Genomic DNA, 11,040 nt, shown 5'->3' on the forward strand with positions numbered 1-11,040 from the left:
CCAAGTTGCCCAGGCGGGTCTCAAACCCATGGGCTCAGGCAATCCACTCACCTCAGCCTCCCAAAGCGTTGGGATTACAGGCTGAGCCACCGAACCCAGCACAAATATGTCTTTATATGCTCACATTTAAATGATAGTTAACTGGATAGAGAAGTCTAGATCGAAAAGAATTTTCCTTCAGTATTTTGAAGACATTGCACCATTTTGTTTGGTCTTCCTTTTGTTTTAATTGACAAAAAATGTATACATGTATTGTGTACAACATATTGTTTTGAAATAGGTAGCTGGGCATGGTGGCTCACACCTGAAATCCCAATACTTTGGGAAGCAGAGGTGAGAGAATTACCTGAGCTCAGTGGTTCGAGACCAGCCTGGGCAACATGGCGAGACCTCGTCTCTACAATAAATCAAAAAATTATCCAGTCGTGGTAGTAGGCACCTGTAGTTTCAGCTACTTGGAAGGCTGAGGCAGAAGGATCGCCTGAGCCCAGCAAGTGGAGGCTGCGGGGGCCAGGAGCATGCCACTGCACTCCAGCCTGGGCGACAGAGTGAGACTCCAACTCGAAAAAAAAAAAAAACCCTAAATGTACAGGCTGGGCAACATGGTGAGACCTTGCCTCTACAAAAAATAAAAACAAAAAAATTAGCCAGGCCTGGTGGCACAAGTCTAGTCCCATTATTTGGGAGGCTTAGGCAGAATAGCCTGAGCCCAAAGGGTTAAGGCTGCGGTGAGCCATAATTGTGCCACTGCACTCCAACCTGGTTGACAGAGTCCTGACTCACCCCGACTCAAAAAACCCCAAAAAACCGAAAACCTAAATGTAAAAGGCAAAACTATAAAATCTGTAGTAGGTAATATAGGAGAGCATTCTTTTTTTTTTTTTTTTTTTTTTTGAGTCAGTGTCTCACTCTGTTGCCCAGGTTGAGTGCAGTGGCATGCTCACAGCCACCTCAGCCTAGACCTGCTGGGCTCAGGCGATTCTTCTGCTTCAGCCTTTCAAGTAATTGGAACTACAGGTGCACACCACCACACCCGGCTAATTTTTTTATTTATTGTAGAGACGAGGTCTCTCCAAGTTGCCTAGGCTGATCTCGAACCCCTGGATTCAGGCAATCCTCTCGCCTCGGCCTCCTAAAGTGCTGGGAATACAGGCTTGAGCCACCACGCTCGGCCAGAACATCTCTTTAACCCTGGGTTATAAGAGAACTCTAAAGATAGGCACTAACCATAAAGGAAAAGATAAATTTGGCTACAATAAATCAACAACTCTTGTTTACCAAAAAATATAATAAAAGAGAACAAAAAGATGAATTTTCATTACTGTCATCTCTTGTCCTGTGCTCTTGTGATATGCCGTTATAAAAATCCCTTTATTAAGCCGGGCTCAGTGGCTCAGCCTGTAATCCCGCGCCTTTGGAAGGCTGAGGTGAGCGGATTGCCTGAGCCCGCAGGTTCGAGACCCGCCTGGGCAGCGAGACCTCATCTCTACAATAAATCAAAAAATCAGCCGGGCGTGGTAGTACGCGCCTGTAATTCCGGCTACTCGGAAGGCTGAGGCGGAAGGATCACCGAAGCCCAGCAGGTCAAGGCTGCAGTGACCGGGAGGGGCCACTGTACTCCAGTCTAGGCGAAGGAGTGAGACTCTAACTCAAAAAAAAAAAAAAAATCCCTTTATTGCCGGGCTCGGTGGCTCAGCCTGTAATCCCACGCCTTTGGGAGGCTGAGGTGAGTGGATTGCCTGAGCCCACGGGTTCGAGACCCGCCTAGGCAGCGAGACTTCATCTCTACAATAAAAAAAAAAAAAAATCAGCTGGGCGTGGTAGCGCATGCCTGTAATTCTGGCTAGTTGGAAGGCTGAGTCGGAAGGATCGCCAGATCCCAGCAGGTAGAGGCTGCGGTGGCCGGGAGCGGCCACTGCACTCCAGTCTGGGCGACAGAGTGAAAAAATTTTTAAAAATTAAAAAATTAAAAATAAAAATAAAAATCCCTTTATTGTCATTTTCATGGGATTTCCAGAGGAAATGGAGGTAAATAAATGTGTAAGATCTGGCATTCTTAACCACAATGTTAAACCACTTTTTTAAGATACAAGGTCTCAGGGCAACCCCTTCGGTCCCCTCCCACTGTGGGAGCTTTCCTGTCCTTTCAATAAATCCTGCTTTCTCACTTTAAAGAAAAAAAAAAAGATACAAGATCTCATTCTGTTGTCCAGGCTGGATACAGAGGTATGATCATAGCTCCCGCAGCTTCAAACTCTTGGGCTCCAGGGACCATTCCACCTCAGCCTAAGCAGCTGGGACTATACGCACATCCCACCATGCCCAGCTAAACAAAATTTTCTTGTTATGTTGCCCAGGCAAGTCGCAAACTCCTGGCCTCAAGCAATCCTCAGCCTCCTGAGTAGCTGAGATTATTTTTTTTTCCCATTCTCCCTCCCCCAACCTCCTCCTTCGCCTCCCTTCCTCCTCTGGCCCACTGAAGTACCAAAGGTAAGACACTAGAAACTTTTTTTTGTGTGTGTGTCAGAGTCTCACTGTCTCCCAGGCTGGACTGCAGTGGCACAAATCATGGCTACCACAGCCTTGACCTGCTGGGTTTAGGCGATCCTTTCACCTCAGCCTTCCAAGTAGCTGGAACTACAGGGGTGTGTCACCATGCCCTGCTAATTTTTTGATTTATTGTAAAGATAAGATCTCACTATGTTGTTAAGACTGGTCTTGGATCCCTGAGATCAGGCAATCTTTTTGCCTCCCCGTCCCAAAGTGCTAGGATTACAGGCATGAGCCACCATGGTTGGTTAGAAACTTCTTTAATGAAAAAAAGACCTGATAACATTTGTGCTAGTTATATTTTCTCTAATATACATAAAAATAAAAAATAATGCCAGGTGCAGTGGCTCATGCCTGCAATTCTAGCACTTTGGGAGGTGGCGCTGAGAAGATTGCCTGAGCCCAAGGTTTGGAAACCAGCCTGAGCAACATGGTGAGACCTCGTCTCTACAATAAATAAAAAAATTAGCCAGGTGTGATGGCGCACGCCTACAGTTCCATCTGCTTGGAAGGCTAAGGCAGGACTGCCTGAGCCCAGCAGGTTGAGGCTACAATAGCCATCAGTATGCCACTACATTCCAGCCTGGGCAAGAAAGTGAGATTAGGACTCAAAAATTAAAATTAAAATTAAAAAATAGCCAGGAAAGTAGTCAGGTGCAGTGGCTCACACCTATAATCCCAGCATTTTGGGAGGTCAAGGCAGGGGCAGATTGCTTGGGCCCAAGATTTTGAGACTAGGCTGGGCAACATAGTGAAACCTCGTCTCTACAAAAATAAAAAAAAAATTAGCTGATATGGTCATATATACCGCACCTATAGTCCCAGCTACTCAGGATGCTGAGGTGGAGGGATCGCCTGAACCCAGGAGGTTGGGGCTGCCATGAGTCATGATCGTTGTGATCATGCCACTGAGCTCCAGCCTGGATGACAGAGTGAGACCCTAACTAAAAAAAAAAAAAAAAAAAAAGCCAGGCGGGTGGCTCAAGCCTGTAATCCCAGCACTTTGGAAGGCTGAGGTGAGAGGACCGCCTAAGCCCATGGGTTCAAGATCAGCTTGGGGCAACATGGTGAGACCTCGTCTCTACAATAAATCAAAAAATTAGCCAGGTGTGGTAGTACCTACCTGTAGTTCTGGCTACTTGGAAGGCTGAGGTAGAAAGATCACCGGAGCCCAGCAGGTTGATGCTGGGGTGGCCGTAAGAGTGCCACTGCACTCCAGCCTGGGCGATGGAGTGAGACTCCAACTCCAAAAAAAAAAAAAAAAAAAAGGCAGTAAAATAAATATTTGCCTATGTACTTCCTCAAATTATCTCATGAACTCTCCAGTCAGTGATTCCACACTCAGGGAAGCAGTTATCCTATATTTCCACACCCAAACCCTTTTTGTGGAAATCTGATGCATCCCTTTCTAGAAATTCCCTGGAATTATCTCTAGTTAATCTTCTCAGTAAGAGAAATCATTTTCTACTGGTGCCTGACCCTAGAAGTAGAAGAAGAATGATTTTTGTTTTAGAAGTAGAACAAAAAATTAAGAAGTAAGGAGAATTATTTTGGGGGTCAAAATAATTTGGGAAGTCCTCGAAGGTTCTAGAAAATGAAATTGTCTTGGCTGGGCGTGGTAGTTCACGCCTATAATCCCAGCACTTTGGGAGGCAGAGGTGGGAAGACTGCCTGAGCCCAGGGGTTTGAGACTAGCCTGGGCAACATGGCGAGACCTCATCTCTACAAAAAACCAAAAAATTAGCTGGATGTGGTGACATGTGCCAGTGGCTCCAGCTACTTGGAAGGCTAAGGCATAAGAATCGCCTGAGGCCAGCAGGTTGAGGCTGCGGTGGTTGTGATTATGCTACTGCACTCAGCCTGGGAGATAGAATGAGACTCCAATTCAAAGAAAAAAGAAAAGAAATAGCCTTGACAAAACCAAGACCAAGGAATTAGCATAAATAAAGGTTTTTTTATTGGCCAGTTTGGGTGAGTGACATACTGACATGCTCCCAATTCACCGTTTCACATCTCCAAGCTCCTGAGGTGGCAGGAGACGGAGCTGAGCTTATTGATGGTGGACAATGGGTGGAGGTGGAAAGAATCCAAAGGCCTCTGGGGGTTGGTTTAACAAGGCTACCGGGACCGGAACCAACGTCCTAGGAATAAATCCAGGATGGAAAAGGCATCATCTAGGGTTGGTGGTCTTGGTGGTTCTGGATCTAAGGAAGAAAGTCATACAAATAGATAAGCTAAATGACAGAGAATGGGCAGAGGCAAAGGAGAGAAACCATATTAAAAGGTAAAAGAAAGACTCCCTACCCCAAGGAGTCTTAGGATGGAACCCTCTGAATCACTCTTAACTTACCACTTCTAGGACTGCTATCTGCCTCTTGTCGGGTTACTGTGGTCTCTCTGTGGCCCTCACTGTCCACCACAGTCCGATGCTCTTCTACCACCTGCAAGGAAACATCCCCACCATATTCCTAACATCACTAAAGGTTATGTCCAGTGGTTTCTCTATAGAGACTCCTCTTTCCAAGGCAGTCCATGGTGTTTTCTTTACCCCTCTCTTTCAACTCACCCCGTCTGGCTTAGTAATCTTAGTCACAGAGATGCTCTTGAAATAAGATTTGGGCTGGGGCTGCAGAACTGGGCCAAGACCCTCCTGGGAAACCCGCGAATCAAGATCTAGAAGGGCAGAGAGATGAAGAACCAAGAGAAAAAGAGTACAAGAATAAAAGGTGAGAAGAAACTTCGGGGGGAAGAGGGGTAGAATAGAACTGCTGAAGACTAACAGAGGGCTGGTAAACACTCCCTCTTCCAGACTCACCATTGTCCTCTCTGGCTCTGGGATGGGGGGTCACAGGCCACACATCATCAAACTGCAGGATAAGCCACAGTAGGAAAAAGACATCTTCCAATCTGAAACTCGGAAGGTCACAGACCCCAAGATACTCCCAAGCTCCATAACTGCTTTCCCAGGAGAAAGAATTCCATTCTGGATAACTCTATTTACCCATTCCTTCTTTCTTCCTGGCTGTTTATGTATCCTTCTACCAAAAAGTGTTCCTAAACTGACACTTTCCTATCCTCCCTAAACAATCCTGCTTGATCCAAGAATCACCTAGACCAGTGATTTTTGTTTGTTTTAAATTTTATTTATTTTTATTTTAAAGATGTGAGGTTGTTTTGTTTTTAAAGAGACAGCAGAACACTGATTTCTTTTCCCCCAAAGAAAATTCTACAAGAAGCTTAATATAGAAAACACATATATACTAAGTGGAGGGCCTAGGATTCCAACCTCAGTCTATCAGATTCAAACAAGGACTACAATCTTTGCACTTAGTGTCTCCCACAGGCTCTCACTTGAGGCCCAGATGGGGTACTCACCCTATGAAAAGGTCTCTGGGAGCCCCAGTCTGGCGCTGGTTTTGAGGATTCGGTTCTTGCATCACTCTCCGAGACCCCCCCAAAGATCCTGGGCTGGTGACTATCTGGATACTTAAGCATTGAGTCCCGAAGTGTCTGTCCCTCCTGCAGTCTCTCACCAGGTGTCTCTGACTGGGGACCTGGAAGTTCTACAGAAAGGTGACAGGTGGATGCTGAGGTGGGAAAGGACTAGTTGGACTCCTTCCTTTTTTTTTTTTTTTTGAGAAGTGGTCCTGCTCTGTCATCCAGGCTGGAGTGCAGTGGCACGATCTTGGCTCACTACAGCTTCAACTTCCTGGGCTCAAGAGATCCTCCTTCTGCCTCGGTCTCCCAAGTAGCTAGGACTAGAAGTGCACATCACCACACCCAGTTCATTTTTTTTTTAAATTAGGACTTGGGTTCTTTTAAAACTCCCTGAAATCACCAGTCTTCTCACACTTCCCATCCCCCAACGACTCCCTGCTGGCTCTGTATTTCACCCACCAACCCACTAGAAACCACGGGTTCTCCCTCAGGGAAAGCCACACACCAGGAGGATGGGAAGGCAAGGTCCAGGCCCCCATCTCGCTGAAGATGCTATTGAAATCTCGTACTAGGTCATCAAAGCCGAAGTTATCGTGGAAACGCATCCCTCCTCCTGGGCTGAAGCTGAAGCCGAAGCCAAATTCCTCAGAGGGATGGGGACCATCAAACCTTGGGCTTCCATGGCCCCATGTGCCGCTTTCTTCTTCTTCCTCATCATCCTCATCTTCATCTCGAGTCATCCCTCCAAAAAAGGGATCTCTGTGGCTGAGAGTGGAGGCAGATTGGCCACCAAGATTTCAGCACTACTTAAGCCACACCATCAACTCATGGGTGGCAAAGCGGGACAAGAGCAGGGGTTCGGAAGGCTAGGGAGAGGGTTGAAGGACTGGCCGTCAAATCAAAACATAACAGCTGACAGCTCTTTCTGGTTTGTTTTTATCAAAGTCAGTCCTCACCTCGCAACTCCCCGAAACACCTCCCCCCAGTTCTCTTTCCACCCCTCCCCTCTCCCCCAACGTCCTGCTCATCTGCTTATTGGCCTCTTTCCCAGACCCCATTGTCTTCCCCGCCTGGGTCCCTGTTGCATCACCCCGAGCTGGAGAAAGGTTTAGGTTGCTGTTTCTCCTCTTAACGACCGGCTTGGCTACTGTTGTGCGGTGAGTGCTTAATGCTGCGACTTCTGCTCTCTCCACAGGCGTTGAAGGAGTGGAGAAGATGCGTTCCCCAAAATAGCGTGTACGGGGCCAAGCTCCCCCCCAGACCAACCCGCCTTTGTCCGACCCGGGCCTACTCTCACCTCCGAGGTGCAGGAAAGCCAAAAAAGCCCCGGAAAAGGTCAAAGAGGCTCATTCCCGAATTGGGACTCGAACCTTTGAACCCCGCCAGCGGCCATTCGCCCCAGCCTGCGCGGCGCTGTCGGAAGTGAGCGAGGCGTCATCCACGCTGCCGGAAAGCAAGCCCGCGAGGTGTCGTAAAACGACGGTAAAGCTGGACGCTGGAATCAGGGCGGGTGGCTTTTCACCAATTTGAATAGCTTTATCTCCCCCCACCTTTCGGAGACCAGTTTCCTTCGAGGGGAGTGGACGTGACGAACTCTCATTTTCCAAGGACCACCTTTTTCCTAAGTCGATTCTCCTTCCTGCTACACAATCAGGCCCAAAAAGGCGCTTGGAAGGCTTGACTCTGGACGTACCAGATGCAGCCACCAGGGGGCAGCACAGCCGCGCCAGCCGAGGACCCGCCTTCGTCCCGCTTGCCACACCCGGGCCAGCCAGCCGGACAGCAGAGCCCCCTCGACCCCTTCCTTGGTTCTGTTTGTTTCTAGACTGGCCTGGGTGGTGTCTACTAGAGGGATGGACAAAACGTCTTACCAAGATCCTTTGAGCACTGACTTCTGCAGAGTTAAAGGCATGGGGACACACAGACCTAGCGTCCTCCATCTCCCTAGCTACTAGGTCATAACCCATAAAGGATTCTTTTAAGCTTCTTAAACAGACTCTGCAACCAGCAAGACAAAGGAAAGTAAGAAAAGGGAAGCCAGTGAAGAGTCCTGGGAGGGAACAGAGAACTGGGAAGTATCTTTTTCATACCACTTTTACAGCCTCTCCACCCACCTGTCCCTCCCTGTGTACCCCGTTCCCATGCCAGACCCTGCTCTAGACCCCTCCTTTTCAAGGGATTGGGATGCTATGTCACATGAAAGCATCCAAGAAGGAAGAACTCCTGTAGTCCAATACTAGAGGGAAAGGGGCCCCAAAGCTCTAGCATGTGCCGCCCGCACTTCTTAATGTACTTGCCTAGACCGAACTAAAGTCAAACTTACGCCTCCATAAAGGCACTTTTATTCTTTGAAATTGTATCGCCTCCACCTTAATCCTCCCCAACCTTTTCACCCAGTCTCCTCTATCCTTTTTCTTTTTTTTTTACTGCCTGAACTCTGCTGTAGATGTAGCAGTTTCTGAAGAAAACGAACATTTGTGATGGTTCTTTCCAGTCACCGGGTTGTGAAAGTCTTAGGGATGAAGGGAAGGGAAGCCCCTCAAAGACAAGATACTACTAGCACATTAAGGTCAGAGTAGTTCTTAAAGGGCGAAGATTTCATTTTATTCCACTGCCTTCCGGGGCCTGCTAGAGGAGGCGGTTGGTATGGTAATACTTATTCACCAAGCTGGTCACCGACGAGACTGAGGATGTCCTAGATGGAGCAAGAATGGGCAGAGGCTGAAGGTAGAGGTTTTCTTTTTATATATACAAGACACATTAATCCATTAAATTTGAGGACACAGTACAAAAAAAAAAAAACACTTCAACTAATTCATCTGACAATGCTGTTCATATTCATGACGCCTTTTTTTGTTGTTGTTTTGTTTTCCTAATAATAAAGAAGACTTAGGGCTGTTGGGCTGATATATATTTAGGGGTCCCCCCTCCCCACCTCACCCATACACCACCAGGGTGAATAGGAGGAAGCAAAGGAAGGGCAGGGCCCACAGCAAAGTTTCATAATCTTGAATGCAAGGGGGAGGAGGAGGGAGGAAGAGGGAAGGAAGGAAAAAAAAAGGAGAAAATACAAATCCTATAATACATACAACAGGGTGGGGATGGTATGGGAATGGGACAGACATGAAGCTGAGGCATGGGATGGGCCGCTGGGGGTGGGGGGTGGCAGAACCCCCCCCCCCACATTCCTTTCTCTTTGATGCTGTTTCCATAGTTTCCAGGCTGAGAAGCCCTCTCAGAAGATGGGACCAGGAGAAGAGGGTCAGGGCCTCAGTTGGCCCCCCAGCTGTAGCTGTTGTAGGCAGACTTGTTGGTCTGGGGCTTCTGCGGGATGGAGCTGGTCTGGCTACGTTGCCCGCTGCCCGTCTGCAGGGGAATGGGAGGATGATGGGGAGGAAAAAGGTGTCTAGTTAGTGGTACTCATTGGAACATCTGTAGGTGGAGCTGTGCAAATTGTCTTGCTCTCCTGTTTCCCTTATTTCTGTTAGTTCTTGGCCATAGACAATGTGGTGTACATAGCTGCTAGGGCCCCTCTTTTAAAAAAGAAAGAAGGTATGTTTGACCTTTAAGTAGGGAAAAGATGAAGAGAGAGCAAGATACCTTTGGAAACAACAGTGAGTCAGTTCCACTCATTTCCAGTTCTGTCTTCTCCCACCACCCTACCACCCTTCCCCTGCTCCTGGAGATGAGTGATCACAAAGTGATTTCATTTTCAGTGAACCCCATGAATGCCTCAATTTGGATGCTGTCTCCGAGAGCAAGGAATCCCTTATTCCAGCTCCAGCTAACTGTGATGGAGCTCTCAAGAGGCCACTTGCACCAACCCATGGATCCCCAACCCCACTGCACATCTCATCTGTGAGCCCATTTCAAGCAAGGCAGGAGAGACAGTCTGAGGCCTCAGGCTCCAGAAGCTGCCCCAAGAATCTTTTCTGTTCCAGTAACCAAGTGTTTTCCAGAGCTTGGAGAAGGGTAGAAAGATAAAGAGGGTGTTGGGGAAGGGATGAGGAAAGAGGAAGGGGAGGCCAGAGAGCTCAGCAAGGTGTTTGTGTTTGTGTATCCCGATTTGTGACCGCGCAGTCTTTTCAAGTTCCCTGAGGCTGTGGAGGTGAAATGGGGACTGAAAAGGAGTGGGTTCAAGCATATCATCATTCAATTTAATTACCTGCTCCTCCTGCTGGCGCTGGCAACAGAGAATCATCTGCAAATATGGTAGCTGAGGCAGAACCAGGATATATGGAAAATAAAGGGACAAACTTTGACAATAGAACTCCATCATTAGAAGGGAATTATGTCAGGGAAGGGGAAAGGCTGGGAGAGGTACAAGGGGAGGTGTGACCCAGGTCTGATGGGATGAGGACAGCTGTGGCATGGGAGGAAGTGAAGGACAAAGGCACCAAAGGAACTGGGCAAAAAAGGTTCAATCTGGCCCCTTCTCTGACATTTCCTTTGCCGGCCGCTTGTGTTATGTGCGCTTGTGTCTGTGTGTGCTGTGTGCCCATGGCTGGCGCTGGGGAGGGACTGGGTGAAGGTGGTGGTGAGGAAGGGTAAGAAAAGGAAAGGGGAGGTAGTTTTAAGGGATAGGAAGGAAGAGGAAGGGAAAGGAAAGAGGGGGAAGGGCTATTACCTGGCCATCCTGCTGCAGGTGATGGTGAAGGATCTGGGAGTGCGGCTGCTGATGGGGGGTCAGAATGTGCATAAAGGGGGCAGGTGGGTAGGCAGCAGCTGTGGCCGGATTGATGGGCCCCCCACTTCCTAGGGCTGAAGGCAAGTTGAAGGAGGCAGCAGGAGTACCGGAATGAAAACCTTGTTTCTCAAAGGACTGCTACCCAGGAGGCCAGGAGAAGAGAGAGTAAAAGGGATCAGCAAACGAATCTTGGGAATTTATATTCTGAGTCCAAGCTTCCCTACCCGCACAAAGTAAGCATGGTGTCACAGAAGGATATTTAGGTCTTAGTCCCAGCTGTGCTTTTTAATAGCTGCATGATCCTGGGCAAATTATTCCATCTCTTAGCCTCAGTTTCCTCACATATAAAACAGGGAAGCTACTGA

At 48.1% G+C, this 11,040-nt stretch overlaps 1 protein-coding gene across 2 annotated transcripts; it reads right to left on the reverse strand.

The window, feature by feature from the left end:
* Positions 1 to 4,484: 4,484 nt before the first annotated feature.
* On the reverse strand, positions 4,485 to 10,815 carry LOC103250673 (HCLS1-associated protein X-1). Of its 2 annotated transcripts, XM_008049266.2 has the most exons (8): positions 10,616 to 10,815; positions 7,286 to 9,354; positions 6,494 to 6,753; positions 5,926 to 6,113; positions 5,366 to 5,417; positions 5,117 to 5,223; positions 4,901 to 4,991; positions 4,485 to 4,754 (listed from the first exon to the last, which is right to left on the reverse strand). In XM_008049266.2, the coding sequence occupies exons 2-8, from the start codon at positions 7,336 to 7,338 to the stop codon at positions 4,669 to 4,671; spliced, it is 837 nt and encodes a 278-aa protein (XP_008047457.1). In that variant the 5' UTR covers positions 7,339 to 9,354; positions 10,616 to 10,815; the 3' UTR covers positions 4,485 to 4,668. The 2 variants fall into 2 exon arrangements, with proteins under 2 accessions (XP_008047457.1, XP_021563820.1); XM_021708145.1 differs by lacking the exon at positions 10,616 to 10,815 and having other exon boundaries at positions 6,494 to 6,612; positions 7,286 to 7,423.
* Positions 10,816 to 11,040: the final 225 nt, after the last annotated feature.

This window comes from Carlito syrichta, unplaced genomic scaffold (assembly GCF_000164805.1).
Source record: "Carlito syrichta isolate Samal-C Ts95f unplaced genomic scaffold, Tarsius_syrichta-2.0.1 Scaffold131031, whole genome shotgun sequence".
In the NCBI taxonomy this organism is placed as follows: Eukaryota; Metazoa; Chordata; class Mammalia; order Primates; family Tarsiidae; genus Carlito; species Carlito syrichta.